Source organism: Canis lupus, chromosome 19 (genome assembly GCF_048164855.1).
Source record: "Canis lupus baileyi chromosome 19, mCanLup2.hap1, whole genome shotgun sequence".
Classification (NCBI taxonomy): domain Eukaryota; kingdom Metazoa; phylum Chordata; class Mammalia; order Carnivora; family Canidae; genus Canis; species Canis lupus.
Window position 1 is genome coordinate 51,967,992 of NC_132856.1, and position 22,738 is coordinate 51,990,729.

The following is a 22,738-nucleotide window of genomic DNA, read 5'->3' on the forward strand; positions in this document are numbered from 1 at the left end:
CTGTCTTTTTCCACTCATGAGATCCCTAGAAGAGTCAAACTCACAGAGTCCAAAAGCAGAATGATGAGTGGCTGGATGTGTGCGAGGGGATGGGGAGTCAGTGTTTCATGGGGACAGAGTCAAACAGTTGGGGAAGATGGAAAAGTCCTAGGGATGGACAGTGGTGAAGGCTGCAAAGCCATGTGAATGTACTTAATGCCACTTAAAAATGATTGCAATTGTGATTTTTTTTCTTTCTTTCTTTCTTTTTTTTTTTTTTAGAGTGGAAGAGAGAGCAAGGGGAGGGGCAGAGGGAGAGAGAATCTTAAGCAGTCTCCATACCCAGAGTGGAGTCCGACACCGGGCTTGATCTCACAACTCTGAGATCATGACCTGAACCAAAATCAAGAGTCTGACTGTTAACTGACTGAGCCACCCTGGTGCCCCTATGATTGTAAATTTCATGTATATTTCACCACAATAACGAAAAAGTATATGAGAAATTTTTAAATGAGCTATCAAACCATGCAAAGACGTGGAGGAACTCTAAGCACATATTTCTTTTGCTTTAGTGAAAGATGCCAGTCTGGGAACATTCTCTACTATATGATTCCAACCATACGACATTCTGGGAAAAGACAAAACTTTAGAGACAGAAAAAGATCCGTAGTTGCTGGCAGATGTAGATGAACAGTAGATTTTTAGGGCAATGAAACTATTTTGTATAGGACTATAATGGTGGGTCTGTGCCATTATTTTCAACGTCCATAGAATGTCCAACACCAAGAGTGAGCCCTGATGTAAATTGTGGGCTTTAGTTAGTAATGTATCAATATTGCTTCATTCTTTATTCTTCATCGGACACTAATGCAAAATGTTAGTCATGGGGGAATGGGGAGGGGAGTGGGAATATGGACACTCTTTGTACTTACTGTTTAATTTTTATGTAAAACTTAAACTGCTCTGTAAATTAAAGTCTATGAATTTTTACAAAATGCATGTCCCATCCCAACTGCCTATGACCAAGTCCAGGGCCCCCGGTCCAGTGACACTTCAGTCTTAGCTGACACTGTTTCCTCTGCTTAGATGCCCACACTTAACATTTGAGGTTCCCCCATTCCTAGGCTGAGTCCTCCAGCAGTCTCCCCCTTTGTGATCACTGGTCTTCCCAGCTTCTGGAGGAGGGTGGTGATCTAGGCAAGATGTTGTGTGAGGGTCTAAGGAACCCAAGTACTGTGGACAGGGATGAGAGCTGTATTTTTTTTAAGTCCTTTTTTAGGTTAATTGATCTTTAACCAGATCACCAGAATGATCACCAGATTCACCAGAATGAGCTGATGTTGTTTCCCTTAAAAGGGAATGAGGGAAAGAGACCAGAAATGGAAAGGAGGGGATCCCTGGGTGGCTCAGCGGTTTAGCGCCTGCCTTTGGCCCAGGGCGAAATCCTGGAGACCTGAGATCGAGTCCCATATCGGGCTCCTGATATGGAGTCTGCTTCTCCCTCTGCCTCTGTCTCTGCCTCTGTCTCTCTCTCTGTGTCTTTCATGAATGAATAAATAAATAAAATCTTAAAAAAAAAGAAATGGAGAGGAATTAAAAGACAGTTTCCACAGGAACATTTAAATGGCTTTAAATGCTGAACCTGCCCTCAACAGGATTCAGTGTGTAATAATTCATCGTGAATTAATCATTAAAAACCTATTTGTAAGCATAAAATTTCTGTCTCTTATCATCCTAAGCCCTTAATAAACAAACTCTTAAAATTCGATCAGTTAATTAACTTGAATTTAAATAAAACAAAAAAAAATCAATCAGTATTTTGGCAACAGGCACTATTTCCCTACAGAGCCTCAACAACAAAAGGTGAAGACAAGGGGGGTGCATTGCTCTGGTGGCCGGTCACACCTGCATCTGAATCCACCAGGGAGCCCTGCGCACGTGAGAAAGCAGCTCTGTCAGTAGCTGGCAGCAGCCCCTCAGCTCAGTGAGGCCACTCTGTACAGGGGTCCCTCAGACCAAAGAGAAACTACGTGATTCCCAAGCCATTCCCCACTCTTCTTAGACCCTGATTTCTCATTAAACCAGACAAAAGCATCATTGGGCAAAAAGATGGTGGCATTGCACTCATGGGAAATCAGGACTTGGGGCTACTTTTTCTCCCGGCTCCCCCAACTGCCAAGCTTATCTCTACAGATGGCAGATCCAGCTGGCACTTCAGTTAGCAAACTTTTTTGGGTGAGATTGTGGACAAACCCCCTTAAATGCTGAAGCAAGAAAAATCTCAATTCCAAGGAAAACAACTAGTCATGAAGCTCTGGTTTTTATTCCAAAGGAAGCAAACTGAACTTTCCCCTCCAGGTGGTTTCCAGATCAGCCTTAGTTCAAGGCAAAGACCAGATCAACCCTAGCACTGGGAACAGTGCTTTGGAACAAAGGGGGAAATGGTTTCTACCAACCTGGGTAGAGAGAAAGGGGGAATCTGGCTCCCTCTCGTGGTCACCATGTGTCACACACTCGTTGGCGGCCCCGCTTCATTGCCACCTGCCATCATCATGCACCAAGTCCTCTCTGAGGTCACCAGCACATCTTTCAGTAGGTGCATAAATATACCGTGGTCATCCAAATAGACAAATATATAGAGATAGAGATAGAGATAGAGATAGAGATAGAGATAGAGTTAGAGATGATAGAGATAGAGGTAGAGATAGAGACAAAAAATATATATGGAGAGAAAGAGAATCTATAGAGACAGTGAAAAGATCAGGGGTTGCAGGGGAGATACATGAGCAGAGCATAGCAGAGTTTTATGACAGTGAAATTATTCTGGATCATAGTAATGGATACGGGATCTCGTGCCTTTGGCAAAACCCATAGAATGTTCAGCACAAAAACTAAACCCTAATGTAAACTATGGACTTCAGTTAATAACGTATAAATATTGCTTCTCCAGTTGTAACAATGTTCCCCACTAATGCAAAGTAATAGGGGAAACTAAGAGGTGGAGCAGAGGGGATTTATGAGGATCTTCTGTACCATACACTCAATTTTTCTACAAACCTAAAATTGGGGTCTATTTTTTTCTGATGTCTATTTTAAAAAAAAAAAACTTCATTTGATGCATAATATAAAAACTGATACAGAAAACAAGTACTGCATGAAACCAGTTATAGGAGGTCCATAGAGGATCTATACAGAGATCTACAGAAAGTAGATGGTGGGTGCCAGAGTTGGGGAAGGGGAAAATGAGGAGTTCATGTTTAATGGGGATGGGTTTCAGTTTGTGGGAAGATGCAGAGTTTGGGAGGTGGATGGTGTGGACGGTCAGTCAACAACATGAATGTGCTTAATGCCACTGAAATGTATGCTTTGAAATGGCTAAGATGGGGCACCTAGATGGCTCATTGGGCTAAGACTTAATTTCAGCTCAGCTCATGATCTCAGGGTTGTGAGGTCGAGTCCCACGTTGGGCTTTGTGTGGGGGGTGGAGCCTGCTTAAGATTCTCTTCCCCCTTCCTCTCCCTCTGCCCTTCTCCCCCCTCTAAAAAAAAAATATAAGTAAATGGCTAAGATGGTAAATTTTATGTGATGTGCATTTTACCACAATTTTTTGAAAGATGCTTAGAGGGGGGAAAAGATGGTATAATTCTTTGAAGACACTATGGGAAAAACCCTTTCTAGGGCAGCCCTGGTGGTGCAGCGGTTTAGCACCGCCTGCAGCCTGGGGTGTGATCCTGGAGACCTGGGATCGAGTCCCACATTGGGCTTCCTGCATGGAGCCTACTTCTCCCTCTGCCTGTGTCTCTGCCTCTCTCTTCGCTCTCTCTGAATGAATGAATAAATAAATCTTAAAAAAAAAAAAAAAACTTTCTATAAAGGTTTTTTTTTTTTTGAGATTTCATTTATTTACTTGAAACCAAGAGATAGAGCACAAGCAGGGAGTAGAGGAGAAAGCAGGCTCCCCACTGAGCAGGGAGCCTGATGCTGGGCTCGATCCCACGACCCTGGGATCATGGCCTGAGTCAAAAGCAGCTACCCAACCGACTGAGCCACCCAGGTACCCCAGGAAAAACCCTTTCTAAAGTTAGCATGGGAAAAACCTTTCCAACTGTGGCTCTAGAGCTACAAGATTAAATATTGATAAACTCAACTATATGAAAATAAACTTTGGGGCTCCTGGGTGGCTCAGTTGGTTAAGCATCTGCCTTTGGCTCAGGTCATGATCTCAAAGTCCTGGGATCAAGCCCCTCCTGGGGCTCCCTGCTCAGCGGGGAGCCTGCTTCTCCTCCTTCTACTGCTCCCCCTGCTTGTGCTGTCAAATAAACAATTTTGTGTTTTTTTTTTAATAAACAGGGGCACTTGGGTGGCTCAATGGTTGAGCATCTGCCTTCAGTTCAAAGTGTGATCCCGGGACCCTGGGACCGAGTCCCACATCGGGCTCCCTGCATGGAGCCTGCTTATCCCTCTGCCTGTGTCTCTACCTCTCTCTCTGTGCCTCTCATGAATAAATAAATAAAATCTTAAAAAAAAAAAAAAAGGAGACCCCAGAGAGCTCCCGTGTCCCTTCCACCACGTGAGGGCACAGCAAGAAGTGTCTACAATTCAGGAGAGAGCCCTGGCTCCGCCGGGCCGGCACTCAGGTCTCAGACTTCCAGCTTCCAGAACTCTTTGAGAAACAAACACCCGTTTTATAAAGCACTGGGTCTGTGGTATTTTGTCGGGACACCCTGAACGACCCGAGACAGAACCTCGCCCCGGGCCATTCCACACTTTAGCTACACCCTGGCGTCCACAGCTTCTCCGTGGGAACTCCGGTAAGGACCCCAGGCCCCGGGAGCCACCCACCCACCCCGAGGTCAGGTGCAACTTCCTGTGTCCCCACGGCCTTGCTGCCACTTGCTGTTGGCACATCTCTGCCAGATTGTGGTGACTCTCATGTGGCCAACTGGGATCCTTCTGGATGCTTGGCTGAGACCAATGAAAGAGGCTTCTGGTCCCCACTTAACCAATTCCACTGCCTCATCCGGGGCCTCACCAGCAGCCAGCAAGCAGGGCCCTCAAGGGCCGGCCTCTCCTCAATCAACAGCCTCTCAAGTGCTTACGATTACGAAGATGGGGTGCCTGGGGGGCTCAGTTGGTTAAGCATCTGCCTTCAGCTCTGGTAATGATCTCAGGGTCCTGGGATCAAGTCCTGTATCGGGCTCCCTGCTCTTCAAGGAGTCTGCTTCTCCCTCTGCCCCTCCCCTGCTTGCTCTTTCTCTCAAATAAATAATAAATAAAATCTTTTTAAAAAACAAATACAAAGATCAATCATGGAACCAGCTTTTTGAAAGAAACCTGGTTAATTAACATTTCTTACCATATCCTGTTCAGGCAGGTCATACCGTTGGGGTATTCACCAAACAGCTTCCTTGGACAGATTTTTTTGTTGTTGTTCCACTGACCTTTACCTCCTCCCTTTGATGCTGTTAAAAAACAAGAATTATACCTTTAACAAGCTCCAGTAAAAGTCTAGGGGAAAATGTAAACTCAGGGGCACGGGGCAATGGGACCTAATTTCTTTTACTAATTTCAGTGTTGTTTTAATTTTATACAGGGGGCATATTGCCCTGGGGGAAGAGGAGAGTTCTATTCACAAGAGCCCAGAAGTGGAAACAACCCAGATGTGCAATATTTGAATAAGGAGTAAACCAGATGTGGTGGAGCCACACGGGGGACTATTAGTCACCCATAAAAAGGAATGAAATCCTGTCCTTGCTACAACATGGATGATCGTCGAAAACACTAGGCGAATAAGAGGTCAGACACCGAAGAGTCACGCAGTGTAGGATTCCATCTGTATGAAATATCCAGAGTCGGTAAATCCATAGAGACAAGCAGGCTGGGGATGGCCAAGGACCAGATGGCGGGGGGCATAGCAAGTGACTGCTTAGTGGGGGTGCTCTATGTGGGGGCGATAGAATGTTTTAGAAATAGAGGTGGTGGTCACACAATGCGAAGGTTCTGAGTACCACTGGATGGTACGCCTCGAAGGGGTTAGTTTGATGCTATGTGGGTTTCACCTCAATGAAAGTTAAAATAAACAGTTGACAAACGTGGAGCCTTATCCCTGCCAACCACCCTCACACTTTCCCCCTGAGCTTTCCCCTTGTTTTCCTTGAGTAACAAGGTCAGTGGCGTGAGAGAAAGGGGCCGGGGGTGGAAGGTCTGGGACCTCCCTGACAGCGCAGCGGCTCCAAGGATGTTGTTTCGGCAGGTCCTCCGTGGCTGCAGGAGACATGTGGTGCCGGGTCCGCGGAGCCTAGGGAGTCCTTGGCCGTGTGCCTCGTCTGACCTCAGCTGACCTGGAAGGGCCATCCCCACAGGTATGGTTCCTAATAACAAGTGGCTGCTCTTCGTAACAGCTGCCAGGTGGGGAAAGGACACCGAGCCTTGCAGCTGCCCTCAGGGAAATCTTAAAAGGGCAAGGCCAGGACTTCTCCTCGGGATGGCAGCCGGTTCTCCAGAAGCTCCATCTGGTAGGTCATGATGCATCAGTGACAGCTTACGTGAGATGCCAGTGTCTCACGAGCTCCGTAAGGTACAGGAACAAAAGTGTTGGGCAGGGAAGCCCGGGTGGCTCAGCAGTTTAGCGCCGCCTGCGGCCCAGGGCGCGATCCTGGAGACCCAGGATCAAGTCCCATGTCGGGCTCCCTGCATGGAGCCTGCTTCTCCCTCTGCCTGTGTCTCTGCCTCTCTCCCTCTCTCTCTATGAATAAATAAATAAATCTTTAAAAACACACACACACAAAAGTATTGGGCAGCATTTCGAGGCCCCTGGTGACATCATTGATTCAGGCATTGAGCAAAAATCCTTAGATGAGAGGCACCTGGCTGGCTCGGTCGGTAGAGCGTGCTCCCTATTATCTCAGGGTTGTGAGTTTGAGCCCCACATTGGGTGTAGAGATGACTTAAATATATATTTTTTATATAAATATATTTTTAAAATCCTTTGGGGCACCTGGGTGGCTTGGTCAGTTACGCATCCAATTCGATCTTGGCTCAGGTCTTCATGTCTGGGTCATGAGTTCGAGCCCCGCGTTGGGCCCCGGGCATGGAGCCTACTTAATAAAAAAAGAGAGAGAGAGAGAGAGAGAGATGCCTGGATGGCTCAGCAGTTAAGTGTCTGTTCTCTGTTCAGGGTGTGATCCTGGGGTCCTAGGATCAAGTCCTGCATCCGGCTTCCTGAAAGGAGCCTGCTTCTCCCTCTGTGTCTGTGTCTGCCTCTCTGTTTCTCTGATGAATAAACAAATAAAATCTTTTAAAAAAATAGATGAAAGGCAGAAAGGAAATCTGACAGTGGGGGGCCCAGCCTGGACAGCCAGTCCTGGCATGTGTCCCAATGGGATGCAGTAGTAAGCCAGAGCACCCACTTGGGCATGCTGGAAGCTCTGGGAGCAGTGGTTTGGTGACTTGACTGTTTAATGGCATCACCTGGGGAGATTTCAAAAGTGTGGTTGCCTAGGACCCTGCCCTGGACAGTGACTTCACTGGCCTGGTTAGGTCATACTCCCCAGGTGGACCCACTGTGCATCCTGAGTTGAGAGCTGGTTTGCAGGAACTGTAGGGACAAAGGAACAGTTGAATGGCACAACCAGCTGACAGATCCATATGTGGGATACAGCTCACAATGGCTAAACCCATTTCTGCTACAGGCCAGAGTATGGGGGTGGGGAGACTTCTCTAGGTTAAAAGGAAGTTAAAACAACTAAATACAATGTGCAGACCTTGTTTGGTGCTAGATTCAAACAGATCCAAATTTAAGAAGACACGTTGAGACTGTCAGAGAAATAGGATCATGGACTGGCTTCAGATGATTCCAGAGAATTACTGTGGATTTTGTTCAGCATGACAAGCATGTTGTCACTGTATAAAAAATTCACACTGTAGTTATAGGGGTGAATTGATGTGATGTCTGGGATTTACTTTAAAATACTCTAGCAGGGGACACCTGGGTGGCTCAGCGGGTGAGCATCTGCCTTTGGCTCAGGGAGTGATCCCGGAGTCCCGGGATCAAGTCCCACCTTGGGCTCTTTGCATGAAGCCTGCTTCTCCCTCTGCCTGTGTCTCTCTGCCTCTGTGTGTGTGTATCTTATGAATAAATAAATAATCTTATAAATAAACAAACAAACTCTAGCAAGGTTTGTCTGGGTGGCTCAGTTGAGTAAGCACCGTAAGCATCTGCCTTTGGCTCAGGTCATGAGCCCATGGTCCTGGGATCAAGCCCCACATCAGGCTCTCTGCTTAGCACGGAGCCTGCTTCTCCCTCTCCTGCTCCCCCTGCTTGTGCTCTTTCTCTCTTTCTCTGTGTCAAATAAATAAATAAAAATTAAAAATAAAGCACTCTACCAAAGAGAAAATTAAGAAAGGACTCCTGACCCAAAGGTGGCAAAATCTTAACTGTTGTGTTGGGTGATGAATATGTATAGAGGCTCAAACATACTTATGTGTTTGGAATTTTCCAGACAAAAGAGTTTTAGAGCTTTGTTAGCTGTTCTAAAACCTTGATGTCCTATTGGTGCTGCCTCTCCACTCAGGTGTCTCCCAAATTGGTACCTCTCATGTGACCAAATTTGGAAGAGAGTGATTGGCTGAGAGTTTGTAAGAAGCCACACGCTTGGGATGCCTAGGTGGCTCAGTGGGCTAAGTGTCTGCCTTCTGCTCGGGTCATGATCCCAGGGTCCTGGGCTCTCTGCTCAACAGCCAGCCTGCTTCTCCCTCTCTTTCTGCCCCTCCCCTCTGCTTGTGTGTGTGCACGTGCACACGCACACACACACACACACACACACACACTATCTCTCTCATAAATAAATAAATCTTAAAAAAAAAGAAAGATGCCTGTTCATGCCCTTCTACCCGTGGTCACTTTTAGAGCCCCTGGCGTCAGGGTAGAGCAAGTCTAGAAGAGCCCACTATGCACACTCAGGTGATTACAGCTGAGCTTGCTCCAAAGCCTGGACTAAAGTGAGTCATGAGGCCCCTGGAGCACAGAATTTGGGTAGATGCTGCACTTACTGGACTAGAGAGGGAGTCCTCCTTAAAGCCTATGCCATAGGCACCTCGCTTGCCATACCCTAATCCAGGTCCTACTGCGTTGGATGCCTCAGTACAATTCCCAGGAAACTAGGGAACTGGACAAGGTCCCAGGGCGAAGCGGGTGTCACTGCCCATCCCCCGCACCCCACGAAGTCTCAAGGAGAGGACCAGGCCTCTTGCTGACAAGGTGGGTGCAGGTTCGAGCAATGTGGTCCCTCCCTACAGCCCTGACTTCAGCTACTACCCATCTACCATCTCTAAAGAGCAGTGTGTGCTCTGAAAAAAGGATGTGTGCTGACTGCACTACCTTCGCCACCCACCGCCTCTCCAAACAAAAGCAAGGGGTGGCTGTGCCCTTCCCACTGTGGGGAGGCCAGGAGCCGCTTCTGAGCCAAACCTCTGGTGCCCTCTGCCGGACGCCCTGATTACAACAACCTGCTCAGAGGACTTCAGCCAAGCCCTGGACTAGCTGGGAAAGCTGAAATAATTAAAGCCCATTAAGAATAAATTTTAAGAAAAAGGGAAAACTGGAAAATGTTCCTCCTGAATTCCAGTGTCTTTTGGCTCTGAGAGATAAGTTCCAGGCTCTGCCGCTCGTCTGTTTACTGAGCACTCCCCAGGGGCAGCCCTGGGCCGGGTGCTAGGTCCGCCTGGGCTATGGGCAAGGCTGGGGAGCAGCAGCCCCTGGGGTGACAGGGTCGGGGGCGGGGGGCACGGATTCAGAGCTAGGATCTTACCCAGGCAGACACACACATTGTGGAATGCAAATGCATGCTGGGTACCAAGTGCTTTCTTGTGGTTTTGATATTTCTCACAATCCTGGACAGAATCGTTCCCATTTACAGATAAGGAACCTGAGGTCTGAAATCACTCCACCTGTCCTCGGTTAGTCACAAAGCCCGTAAGTGTGATTCAAATTCTATTTCTTTCAAAAGATTTTATTTATCTATTTGTTCATTTATTTTAAAGATTTTACTTATTCATGAGAGACACACAGAGAGAGGCCGAGACATAGGCAGAGGGAGAATCAGGATCCTCACAGGGAGCTGGATGCAGGACTTGATCCCTGGACCCCAGGATCAAGCCATGAGCTGAAGGCAGATGCTCAACTGCTGATCCACCCAGGCATCCCTAAGATTTTATTTATTTACCAGAGAGCGAAAGCAATCACAGAGAAAGGCAGAGAAGCAGGCTCCCCGCTGAGCAGGGAGTGTCAGGGAATGAGAGGCCCTGTGTCTCTGCCTCTCTCTCTCTCTCTCTCTCTGTGTCTCTCATGAATAAATAAAATAAAATCTCTAAAAATATATATATATACCATATCATTGACTATAGTCACCGTGCTGTATCTTACATCCCCATGACCTACTCATTTTAGAACTCAAAGTTTGTACCTTTTGACCCCTTCACCCATTTTGCCCACCCTGCCCCCATTCTCTGGCAATTACCAGTCCTACTATGTATCCGTGAGCTCATTTTTTTGTTCGTTTGTTTTTTCTTTGCTTTTCTGGCTTTTTTTAGATTCCACATATAAGTGAGATCATTTGGCATTTGTCTTTGTTTCACATAGCATAATGCCTTCAGGGGACCATCCGTGTTGTCACAAATGACAAGACTGTCTTATTTTCTATGGCTCAGTAATAAAATTTTCACATTTCACCACATTTTCTTTATCCATTCATCAACTGATGATCAACTGATGTTTCCATATCTTGGCTATTGTAAATAATGCTTCAGTGAACATGGGGGTGCAGATACCTTTTTGAGTAAGTTTTTAATTCAGATAAATATCCAGGGGCAGATTTGCTGGATCATAAGGTAGTTCCTTTTTTTTTTTTTTTTTTTAAGGTTTATTTCAGAGAAAGACCAAGCATTGGGGGTGGGGGGACAGAGGGAGAGGGAGACAAGCAGATTGCCTGCTGAGCAGGGAGCGTGACTCAGGGCTCCCATCCTAGGACTCTGAGATCATGACCTGACCGAAATCAGCAGTCAGAGGTTCAACCCAACTGAGCTACCCAGATGCCCCTAGATAATATGTTAGTTCTATTTTTAATTTTTTGAGGAAACTCCATCCTATTTTCCACAGTGGCTGCACTACTTTACAGTCCCAACAGTATGTGAGGGTTCCCTCTTCTCCATGTCCTGGCCAACATTTGTTATTTCTTGTCTTTTTGATACTAGCCATCCTGACAGGTGTGAGGTGATATCTCATTGTGGTTTTGTGGTTTTGATTTGCATTTCTCTGACGATGAGTGATGTGGAACATCTTTTCATGTGTCTGTTGGCCATCTAGATGTCTGGATGCCCATTTTTTTAAATTTATTCATGAGAGACAGAGAGAGAGAGGCAGAGACATAGGCAGAGGGAGAAGCAGGCTCCCTGCGAGGAGCCTGATGTGGGACTCGATCCTGGGTCTCCAGAATCATGCCCTGAGCCAGAGGCAGACGCCCAACCGCTGAGCCACCCAGGTGCCCCTGGATGCCCATTTTTATTTATTTTTATTTATTTTTATTTATTTTTAATTTTTATTTATTTATGATAGGCACACAGTGAGAGAGAGAGAGAGAGAGAGAGAGAGAGAGGCAGAGACACAGGCAGAGGGAGAAGCAGGCTCCACCCAGGGAGCCCGACACGGGACTCGATCCCGGGTCTCCAGGATTAGGCCCTGGGCCAAAGGCAGGCGCCAAACCGCTGCGCCACCCAGGGATCCCTGGATGCCCATTTTTAAATCAGATTTTTTCCTGATTGAATTGTATGAGTTCTTTATATATTTTGGATATATGTATATCCATATATATATATAAAATATGATTTAGAAATATTTTCTCCCGTTTGCTAGGTTGCCTTTTCATTTTGTTGGTTTCCTTTGCTGTGCAGCTTTTTAGTTTGCTGTCATTCCATTTATTTATTTTTGCTTTTGTTGCCGGTGCCCTTGATGCCAAATCCAAAAAATCATCACTAAGACCAATGTCGAGCTTACTGCTTGTTTTCCTCTGTGAGTTTTATGGTTTCAGATCTTAGGTTCTTTAATCTATTTTGAGTTACTTCATGTGTGTGGTGCACAATAGTGGCCCAGTTGCATTCTTTTGCGCGTGGCTGTCCAGTTTTTCCAACACTATTTATCGAAGACTTTCCCCTACCCCTAGTATGTTCTTGGCTCCTTTGTTGTAAATTAATTACCCATATATGCATGGATTTATTTCTGGGCTTTTTATTCTGTTCCACTGAGCTGCATGTCTGTTTGATACTGATACCAACTACACTGTTCTCAGGAAGCCTGATGCCTCCAGCTTTGTTCTTGAGATTGCTTTGACTGTTTAAGGTCTTCTGTGGTTCTCTACAAATTTTAGGATTTTTTTCTAGTTCTATGAAATGCCACTGGAATTTTGGTAGGGTTGTAGATTGGGGTAGTGTGGACATTTGAACAATATTCTCCCCATCCATGAGCCCTGAGTATCTTTACATTTATGTCTTTGGTTTTTTATGGTTTTTTTTTTTTTTGTTTTTGTTTTTGTCTTTGTCTTGTAATTTTCAGCATACAGGTCTTTCATCTCCTTGGTTAAATTTATTCCTAGGTGGTGTTTTGATGTAATTATAAATGAGATTGTTTTCTGAATTTGTTAGTTATTAGCATATATATATGCAACACTTTTGAGTATTTTTTATCCTTCAACTTTACTGAATTCACTTGGATTTTTTTCAAAGATGTTATTTATTTGAGGGTAGCCCTGGTGGTGCAGCGGTTTAGCGCCGCCTGCAGCCGGGGGTGTGATCCTGGAGATCCGGGATCGAGTCCCACATCGGGCTTCCTGCATGGAGCCTGCTTCTCCCTCTGCCTGTGTCTCTGCCTCTCTCTCTCTCGCTCTGAATGAATAAATAAATCTTTAAAAATATATATGTTATTGGGATCCCTGGGTGGCGCAGCGGTTTGGCGCCTGCCTTTGGCCCGGGGCGCGATCCTGGAGACCCAGGATCGAGTCCCAAATCGGGTTCCCGGTACATGGAGCCTGCTTCTCCCTCTGCCTGTGTCTCTGCCTCTCTCTCTCTCTCTCTGTGTGTGACTATCATAAATAAGTAAAAATTAAAAAAAAATTGAAAAAATATGTTATTGATTTGAGAGAGAGAAAGAGAACGAACACAGGGTGGGGGCAGAGGGAAAGGGATCATGACTGGAGCCAAAAGCAGATGCTTAACTTACCGAGCCACCCAGGCACCCCCGAATTCATTCGTTCTGTCAGTTTTTTTTTTTTTAAAAGATGTTATTCATTCATTCATGAGATAGAGAGAGAGAGGCAGAGAGACACAGGCAGAGGGAGAAGCAGGCTCCACGCAGGGAGCCTGACGCGGAACTCGATCCCAGGTCTCCAGGATCACGCCCTGGGCTGAAGGCAGGTGCTAAACCACTGAGCCACCCGGGCTGCCCTCTGTCAGGGTTTTTTTGATGGGGTCTTTAGCGTTTTCTATGTCATCTGCATATAGTAAGTTTTACTTCCTCCTTTCCAATTTGGATGGCTTTTCTCTTTCTTACCTAATTGTTCCGGCCCAGGTCAATCACAAAGCTGGTGTGAAAGCTGAGACCCAAACTCTATTTTTAAGTCCCACTTCTTCCCCAGACCCTAATGCCCTTATGAAGAGAAAGTTTGTCCACCTTGCTGTTTCTGGTACTGGGTGAAGCCTGGGGGATCTCTTCTGGGCTGACCAAAGGATGAGGAGCCAGTCCTGCACTGTTTCCCTCTCCCCAGCAGGACCAGACAAGCTTCTGCCCACAATGAACACAGGCATCATCCCATTTAACTCTCTCAGCATTTGCTGGGGCCCATACTGGACTGAGCACTAGAGGGTGTTGGGAGTTCAGCAGCGAACAAGACCATCCTTTGGGAGCCTGTGTACACCCCAACACCCAGTCCTTGTTCCATCTACCAGTTCCAGTCCATGAGCTTTACAACTCAGAAGGCAAGAGGTACTAGAGAGGGAAGCAAAAATATGGTAAGACTCCACTGGGAAAAGCCAATCTTGCAACCAAAGACAAAACCACATAGACTTTAGGCCTACACTAAGCCCCTAAATCCCTAGAACACTGAGAGCTGTTTAGTTTGTTGCCAACAACTCCTCACAGCTGTAGGGGGACTGCACAGAACACACTCTGGCTGAATGTTAGAAGAGGCATTTAATAACCAACACAAGCAGTGAGCAAGTGCAGCTCTCACTGATCACGGTGAAGAACAAGTCTCACTTTGATGCTGATGTGTCTTAAAGCTTTCCCTGAAGTTGGTTAATATCTGTCTTGAACAAAAACATCCGGATTTAGGCCCAGAGCCTTTGGCAGGTAACAGTATAGGACCATAGTTTAGTATCATTTGCTTTTTGTTCCCATTACGTTTCATTTCTATATTCACTTATTTCAGTATTCAAGTTTTATTTATGGCTAATGATAGCAGCATTTAATAATTCCTGGCAAGATGTTGCTAGGATCCAATACAGTACCCCAAGTTTGAGGATTAAGGCACAGGGTTGGGAGTTACCATTTGAATCATAGCTCTGCCACAGCCTTGGAAAAATCAGCTTTTTGAACATCACTTTTTCCATTGTAATGAAGATGTTGATTTACAAGATGCTCCCCTGTCCCAAAAATAAGGATATAAAAATCACCATGTGTCCAGCATACCCACAATGGAAAGTCTGAGTACCAAAACTGAATGACAAAATACATGAACTCAAACGTCACAGCAAAGATGGTTGCTTCATCTCATGGGGGTTTTTTTACTTTTCTTTTTAGTAATCTCTATACCCAATATGGAACTTGAACTCATGACCCCAAGATCAAGAGTCAGTCTTGCTCTTCCCACTGAGCCAGCCATGGGTCACCTAGGTTCACGGAGGTAATCTCATTCCTCTATCCATTTTTAAAGTAGGGTTATCACAACCTAAATACCAGCTCTGTAGACTAACCTATTCCATTCAATAGTATTCTGGGTTTCCAGGGTGACTGAAATAATAATCTGTGATTCCATAGTTAATTCCAGATTTTTTAAAAAAATGCTTTATCCTTCCAAATCAGTTTGATATCACTGTCATATGTGGGGGGGAAAGGTTTTTGCAGAAAGATTCCCTGTAAAATCTATAGTCATACCACTGGCAATCTCCTAGTTTGCTGTAGTTTATTGTAAAACATTACCATTTGGGGTAAACTGGGTGAAGGATACACAGAATGTCTTTGGGTTATTTTTCCACTTTCTTCTGAAACTGCTTTTTAACTTTATTTTGAAATAATTAAAAATGCTACTCATGAAAATGAAAGAAGATAAACATTGCAATTCCAAATTTAAAGTGAAAATCTGGGGGCACCTGGATGGCTCAGTGGTTGAGTGTCTGCCTTTGGCTCAGGTGGTGATCTTGGGGTTCTGTGATCGAATCCTGCATCCGGTTCACCACAGGGAGCCTCTGCCTCTCTCTCTCATAAAATAAACTCTTTTTTTAAAAAAATAAAAATAAAGTGAAAATCTGAATGGTATTAGGAGAGCTTTGGAGTCACCTGACAAATGTGGTACCTCGGTGGAGGGACTGGGAAGCTCAGTAAAAAAGGCTTATATATATATGTATAAGGCTCATTATTAACTCTGGCAGTGATAAACATTACCTGGTCTTGTCGCTTTGCTCTCCCCCAACTCCTTGACCCGAGGTTAGGCCTAGACCAAGCTAACTCTGAATCAGCTTCAACTAACAAGGAACCAGATGAGCGGGAGAGAGGCCGGAAAGGTTGTGAAAACCCAGGGAAAGAACACTGTGCACATAATTTATTTAAGTCACTCTGGATCTGAGGCTAAAACACAGCGGATGCCATCCCGGGTGGACGGTCAGCCAGCGCTCCGCGCCCTTCCGGATCCAGGCCTGGGTTTCATCTGGGGACCTCCGACCGCACCAGGGAGTCGGCCTGGCTCAGGGCGAGTTTGTCCTTCTTCTCCTTCTGCAACACCTGCTCTTCCCACAGCGCCTGGTCAACCTGATCGTCTGTGAGCACGACGGGCTTGTACTTCTCGTCGAAGAGGCGCTCGTTCGTCTCAGAATGCAGCTGATGGGGTCCGACGACGCGCAGATGGGCCGGCAGGTGCTGGAACTCCTCGTCGTTGATGTCGCAGTCGCGCATCCGGGCGGCCAGCACCCACCAGCGGCCCACGAAGCCCACGTCCAGGATCCGGTCCGGGAAGTCGGCCCAACGGGGCTGCAGGTAGCGGCAGCGAGCCTGGTAGAGGCTGGCCTGGGCGTCGACGGGCGCCTCGTACACGAGCGCGCAGAGGCCCAGGTTCACGTGGCGGAGGCGGCCGCGCCCCCGCAGCCAGAGCAGCCGCTGCACACAGTCCTCGGAGGCGCGGTTGCGCGTGGCGGGGGCCAGCAGCAGGAGGATGCCCGACGCGTCGAGCAGCGCCTCCTCGAAGGCCGCCTCGCTGGGCGCCAGCGCGCAGCAGGCCGCCGCGCCCCCCAGCAGCCCCGCGTACACGGCCGCCCGCCAGGGCCGGGCCCGCGCCGCCGCCGCCGCGTCCCCGCAAGCCTCGGCGTAGTCTCGGAGCAGCACGCGGGCCCAGGCGCCTGAGGGAGAAGCGGAACACACAGGTGAGAGCAGGCCGCCGTGGCCACCCTCCCGCCGCCGCCCGCCGCTACTCACCCAGCCGCGCCCACACGCCCGGCTTCGCGGCCGCCGGGCCACCAGATCCTTCACGGTTTCGGGACCACAATCTCTTCAGAGCGGCCGTCGCCATTCTCTTCCGGCTCAGAGTCCGTTTTCCGAAGCGAAACGCCTCGTGTGCGAAGTAAAAGGCCCGGGGGCCTCCTGCGCCAGCGTCGACGGTGCCGGAAGTGGCTTCCCATCGGAACAAGACGGAACTCGGACCGCTGCCGGATGTTGCTGTCGGGTCGGAGCGCGGCCGGCGGAGGCCGGGAGGCGGGCCGCGCAGGCGCAGAGAGCCTGGGCCACGCCGGCTGAGGGAGCCTCAGGTGAGGGGGGCGGGGTGCACCTGTGGGGCGGGGGCGGCGAGTTCACCCCCCGCTCGGTGCCCTAGCGGCCTGGCTGGGCTCCGGGCTGAGGGATGGACCTGGGGGGAGGGGCACCGAGTGTGGTTGGGGGCGGGCGTCATTGGCCTCTGTCCTCAGAGCGGGATGCGGTGACGCCCCTGAGCGACCATGGCAGCGGCCGACGAGCTGGCCTTCCACGGTGAGTGGGCGGCGACCTGGCCCGAGCTCCTACTCCCTCCGCCGCCCGGACCCTCCCACCCGGGTGCCCGCCGACAGCCGGCCTGAAGCCCCGACCCTGACCGAACCCCGCTCCCAGCCTGAGCCTCGGTCCCAGACCTGACCCCATCCCGGAACCAGCCTTAAGTGGTGGGCCCTTGTGGGGCGGGGGGACACACCTTACAACTCCCCAAAACTTAGGAAGCTGGGCCCTTAGGTAGCCCCAGGTGGAGTGTTGTCCCCCAGCCGAGCAGTGGGCCAAACCAAATTGTCTTGACTCCCAAAACATGCCTTTGTCCCGTATTCCTTCTCCATAGAGTTCGAGGAAGCTTCTAGTCTGCTGGCGGAGACCCCAGATGCGGCCACCACGAGTGGCCGCGGTCAGCTGGCCCCACAGGGGCACGTGGCGGTGGAGGTGGACTCGGGTGGTATCTACGGATCTGAGGAGGCTGAGGAGAGTGACAAGACTGCGGTGAGAGCCTCAGGCCCTGCCTGCACCCAGCCCTGCCCCCGCGCTCCGCCCAGGCGGGAAGGGCAGCCGCTGAAAGCCCATGCCATCCCTGCAGCTCCTGCAGGAGGAGAAGCAGCAGCCCGGATTCTGGACCTTTAGCTACTATCAGAGCTTCTTTGACGTGGACACATCCCAGGTCAGGTCCGGGAAGCTGGTGGGATGGGGCCTGCGGTCACACGGGGGTCCAGCCACTGTTCACTGAGCCCTTCCTAGACACCAGAATGCTGGTGATGCCCAGGCGGTAGGACACGGGCCCCTACACGGGCTGGTGGACTGTGGTGCGCTGTCAGGATTATGGTGTGATGGGCTCGTGGGAACACAGTTGCATATAGTCACGCAGGTTAGAGAAGGGCCTCCTGGAGGAGGTGAGGAATGTGCAGAGACGTGAAGGGAAGCACGTATGGCAGGTGCAGGGAACAGCAGATGCAGAGGGCCAAAGGTGAGAGAAGGTGTCACGAGCTACCTGTCACTTGATCTGGTTGGAGATTGAGGTGGGGGACAGGCAGGCAGAACCCAGACCACAAAGGCCTCGTACGCTGTGCTAGTTTGAGTTTCATCGTGAGGGTGCTGGGGAGCCACAGAAGGGCTTAGAGCAGGAGAGGAATGAATTGAATTAGGAAGGTGGCTCAGAGACCCCAGGCCTTAAACCTGGGGTGCAGAACAAGGAATATAGTGGAAAGAGAGGTAGGCAGGAGGATGCCCAGGATTTGACTGTTCCCCACCTCAGGGCATGCCAGGCATGTCACAACATAACAGGCTGTTCAGGGCAGCCAAGCTAAGAGAAGGGAGAAGCAAGGAGAAAGATGACCAACCCGGAAGAGTCCTTGAGAGCAGTAGCGCGCTAGGGTATTGGGGCTGGCCAGGGAAAGGGGCATCAAAAACTCAGGGAACATCCAAGCTTTTTCAGGCAAGGAGATGGGAGCTCAGCAGGGAAGGAGCCCCTAAAGGCAGGAGCTTAGCCCTTTCCTCTTTCTTTGGTGGAGGGATGTGTGTGTTGGCCCTGTGCAGGCTCCCATTCTGGGCCCCACCTTGTCCCCAGGTCCTGGACCGAATCAGAGGCTCACTGCTGCCCCGGCCTGGCCACAACTTTGTACGGCACCATCTGCGGAATCGGCCAGACCTGTATGGTGAGTGGTGGTGTACGTTCAGCTCGATAATTCATTCAGCACATGTGGACCGAGTGCCAGCCCATGGATTCCAGCTGAGAAGAAAGTAGGGGCACTCCCAGAGGGCAGGAAGCACGCATTCCATCTGGGGAGACAGATATATAGAGGCTGCTGAGGGCAATGGGGCTCAGAAAAAAAGCAAACAGTTTAGAGGATGGGAGTTGCCATTTTGCATGGTTGAGACAGGACATCTCTGAGGAGGATGCAAGAATGGGCCTTGTTAGGGATGAAGGTGAGGAGACATAGGGGAAGAACATTCCAGAAGGGGGCACAGGTCCAGTGGTGGAGCAGTATTGTCATTGGAGCAGTGAGCTGCATGAGGTCGTAGAGGTGACAGGAGAGACTGTGCAGATTTTGTCCGTCTCAGTGAGAAGGGGTCTTAGTTAAGGACTCTGAGGCTTCCTCTGGCCATGGGGGGCGGGGGGGGCAGGGGCAGATGCCAGGAGACCAGAGAGGCAGTGCCCGCCACCATGGTACAGGTGTGGGATGATGGGCCCAGCCCCAGGTGGAGAGCAGTGGTTGGACTGTGAAAGAGATCTCATGGCAGAGCCGACGGGACTTCCTGACACCCTGACACGCCTGAGGTCGGGCGGGAGGAGAGAGGCAAGGGTGGCTCCTGGATTTCCATCGGGACTGCTAGAAGGATGGGACTGTCATTTACCAACTGGAAAGGCTGGGCAGGCTGGAGTTGGAGAGACCTAAATGTGACGTGGAAATGCTGACTATAAAGCCAGTGGTTCATGGCACAGACCAAATTTGAGACATTTGGGAGTCATCAGCCTGGAGGTGACCTAAACCCCTGAGGCGGGACAAGATGGTGCAAGGGGTGAACACAGAGAGGATGGCTGAAGACCGGCCCTGGCTGGGTCCCCGTTATTGAAGGGGTTAGGGAGTCCCAAAGGTTGGGGAATAGCCAGGAATGTGACATGCCAGAAGCAGGAGCATGAAGTCCTAAAAGCACATGGGGAGTGTTTCCAGAAGAAGGAAGCGATCAGCTACAGCAAAGGCGATAGAAAAGTCAGGAAAGCTGAGGGACTGAGGGCCAGCTCTGGGATCAGCCAGCCCAGGTCATCAGTGACGGGGGGTGGTGTGCAGGTAGCCCCGAGCCTAGAAAGCAGCTGGGGTCCCAGCACAGTTGAGATGGGACAAGTCTCCTGTTCGGGGAACCCTGGGCCCCTTCCCACACCCTGCCCTGCCCACAGGCCCCTTCTGGATCTGTGCCACGCTGGCTTTCGTCTTGGCCATCACTGGCAATCTGACGCTGGTGCTGGCCCAGAGGAGGGACCCCTCGATCCACTACAGCCCCCAGTTCCACAAGGGTGAGTGAAGTGGGCTAGGCCTGGCACCTGCCGGGGCTGGGAGTGCACAGAGCCCCAAGGGTGACTGCCTGCCTTGCCCCGCGCTCCACAGTGACTGTGGCTGGCGTCACCATCTACTGCTATGTTTGGCTGGTGCCGTTGGCGCTGTGGGGCTTCCTGCGGTGGCGGAAGGGTGTCCGGGAGCGCATGGGGCCTTACACCTTCCTGGAGACCGTGTGCATCTACGGCTACTCCCTCTTTGTCTTCATCCCCACCGTGGTAAGTGCGGCCCAGGGGTGGAGGGCACCAGGCATCATGGGGAAGGCCTGGTAGGCAGCTGCCCATGTCGCCCCCAGGTCCTGTGGCTCATTCCGGTCCCCTGGCTGCAGTGGCTCTTTGGGGTCATGGCCCTGGTGCTGTCAGCCGCCAGCCTGGTGTTTACCCTCTGGCCTGTTGTCCGAGAGGACACCAGATTGGTGGCTGCGGTGCTGCTCTCAACTGTCGTGCTGCTCCATGCCCTCCTGGCCGTGGGCTGTAAGGTACAGACGGTCACGGCCGGGGCGGGGGGCGGGTGCTGACCCCCCACCAACACTGACTCCAGGGGCCTCGGTCCAGTTTTATTTCTTCCAGCCCCTGCCTCTGGAGCACCTGGCACTGCCGGCCCAGGCCACGTCTCTGCCTGCGAACCTCTTGCTGCCACCCACGTCGAGGCCTAAGGCCACTTAGGGCGGCCGAGCCTATGGGTAAGGGGCTGCTCCTGCCTTTCCTCCCCGTCTCGAGGAGTCCCAGGGCTGCTCCCAGGAGTCTCTCTCTTTCAGGCCCAACATGAGGGGACACCTATGCCTGCCCTGCTCCTCAGACGATGGCTGAAGGCTCCCCTGACACCTCAAGATCACTCTGCTACTTTCCAGACTTTTCTTACAAAGCAAACACTTTTATTTTCTATGCAAAGGTGATTCCGAGAATTTATATAAAGGCGGGAAAGGGGCAGCAGGAAGCTCCTGGTGTGGCATCGCCCTCGGGCTCCCTGCCCAACCTTCTGCTTTCCCCAATGGGACAGTTGGGAGAGCAGAGGGGGGCCACCCCGGCCTCAACTGTGCCTGCCCTTCCTGGGTGCCTGGTGAGCTGGTCCCAGGGCCTAGCCTGAGCTCCACCGCATCCGAGTTTGAAGGTGTTAGAAACGGGGGGAGCAGAAGTAGAAGAAAATTGCCTGTGCTGAAACATACATTTCCTTGTTTATTTGTTTTGTTTTGGGGGGGAGGGGGCGGAGGTCCCTGCAAGGCCCCTTCCCAGGCTGGGGAGGGACCGAAATGCCATCATAGTATTAGGGACTGGAGCGTCTACAAATATTGAGGGAAACACACAGGCCTAATGTGAGCTACAAGGAAAAAGGACGCCTTCCACGATCGATCCTTGAGGTTTCTCGTGTCTGCCCCGAGCGGCTGACAGTGACCCTTCCCTCCAGGCCCGGGGCCCACGGGGCCACCTGTTCGAACTCTTGGCAGGGGTGGGGGAGGGGACCTGCAGGGGCTCAGGGACAGGACAGCAGCAAGAGGCAGGGGCCGAGGACGGAGGGCCTTCCCGACAGCCGGGGTGGGTTGTACATTCAAGTGTGAGGTGAACCCTTTGGTGGGCAGGGGCCTCGGGTCTCCAGAGGCCTGGCCCCACCCCTGTCCCGAAGACTCGGCAGGGCTGCCCCTCACCACTGAGCCTCTGAGTTGGGGAGAGGGGCTGCTGGCTCGGCCCGGCCGGCCTGGTTTCTCAGAGGGTCTGTGGATTGACACTGGTTCTTCTCGTAAAAAAATAAAATTAAAAAAAGCAGCATGTCACGCCCATTGTGACCAAGGCCTGGTAGTTGAAGGGGAGGCCCCGCCCAGTCAGGACTGCCTTCCCATTGGAGACAGGCAAAGGGGGGGACAGGCGCCAAGGGACCGGGTGGGGTGGCAGCTGCTCCCCCCATCCCCCCCAACTCCCCGCCAGGCCCACAGCTGTCAGGCCCAGACACGCCTGTTATAGAAGATGTCAAACCCAGGTCAGGGTGGAGGGCAGGAGGGGGAAACAGGGCTCCCACGACATGATCTTGTGTAAAATATGGCAGCGACACACGCTCAGGGCCAAGATGTGGGTGGGCGGTGGAGTGGGGGCGGCGGCGGCAATGTTGTGTAAAAAAGTGTCCAAGTTCCCATAGCAAAGAGGGCCGTGACCGGGTGTTTGGGCTTCTCCGGTACAGGGGTGAAAGCCGCCCAGGCAGGGGGGGGTGGGCAGGGTCTTCATTTGGTTTCCTGGTGCTGTCAGTCTGTTCCACGCCGGCGGGGCCTAGCTCCCATAGTGCATGGTGTTGGTCGGGATGGACATGGGGGAGGCCATGGAGATGGCAGGGCCGCCCATGGTGAACTGGCTGTTGACTGCGTAGTGGGCGCTGGAGCCGCCGCCGCTGCTGCCCTGGGCGCCGGAGGACCCTGTGGGGGTGCACGGGCGCTGAGGGGCCAGCT

The 22,738-nt window shown here is 50.6% G+C and overlaps 3 protein-coding genes and 1 long non-coding RNA gene across 10 annotated transcripts in view; 2 read left to right on the top strand and 2 right to left on the bottom strand.

Moving 5' to 3' along the window:
• LOC140610797 (uncharacterized) overlaps window positions 1-15,229 on the top strand; it is a 55,704-nt gene extending 40,475 nt beyond the window's left edge. Inside the window, exons 2-4 of one of the 3 annotated variants that reach the window (XR_012012307.1) lie at window positions 5,573-5,834; window positions 6,233-6,341; window positions 9,099-10,707. This is a non-coding gene — a long non-coding RNA (uncharacterized lncRNA). Of the gene's footprint in view, window positions 1-5,572; window positions 5,835-6,232; window positions 6,342-9,098; window positions 10,708-14,824 lie in introns of those variants that run through there. The other 2 variants (XR_012012306.1, XR_012012308.1) reach the window with 2 other exon arrangements.
• A 596-nt stretch (window positions 15,230-15,825) lies between these two features.
• On the bottom strand, window positions 15,826-17,739 carry TIMM29 (translocase of inner mitochondrial membrane 29). The gene is made up of 3 exons (XM_072787236.1): window positions 17,563-17,739; window positions 16,709-17,057; window positions 15,826-16,632 (listed from the first exon to the last, which is right to left on the bottom strand). The coding sequence occupies exons 2-3, from the start codon at window positions 16,800-16,802 to the stop codon at window positions 15,944-15,946; spliced, it is 783 nt and encodes a 260-aa protein (XP_072643337.1). The 5' UTR covers window positions 16,803-17,057; window positions 17,563-17,739; the 3' UTR covers window positions 15,826-15,943.
• YIPF2 (Yip1 domain family member 2) lies at window positions 16,805-21,471 on the top strand. Of its 2 annotated transcripts, none has more exons than XM_072787234.1 (10): window positions 16,805-17,037; window positions 17,194-17,254; window positions 17,589-17,743; window positions 17,838-17,918; window positions 18,822-18,909; window positions 20,151-20,267; window positions 20,359-20,525; window positions 20,603-20,785; window positions 20,848-20,989; window positions 21,065-21,471. In XM_072787234.1, exons 2-10 carry the CDS (start codon window positions 17,224-17,226, stop codon window positions 21,073-21,075), a joined length of 975 nt encoding a protein of 324 aa, XP_072643335.1. In that variant the 5' UTR covers window positions 16,805-17,037; window positions 17,194-17,223; the 3' UTR covers window positions 21,076-21,471. The 2 variants fall into 2 exon arrangements, with proteins under 2 accessions (XP_072643335.1, XP_072643336.1); XM_072787235.1 differs by having other exon boundaries at window positions 16,826-17,037; window positions 20,862-20,989.
• The window catches only part of CARM1 (coactivator associated arginine methyltransferase 1), a 44,561-nt gene continuing 40,242 nt past the window's right edge, over window positions 18,420-22,738 (bottom strand). For 3 of the 4 annotated variants that reach the window (XM_072787231.1, XM_072787230.1, XM_072787233.1), the window contains one exon: window positions 21,463-22,705. In XM_072787231.1, coding sequence (XP_072643332.1) covers window positions 22,563-22,705 — 143 coding nt within the window. In that variant the 3' untranslated portion in view covers window positions 21,463-22,562. Of the gene's footprint in view, window positions 19,034-21,462; window positions 22,706-22,738 lie in introns of those variants that run through there. The other variant, XM_072787232.1, reaches the window with a different exon arrangement.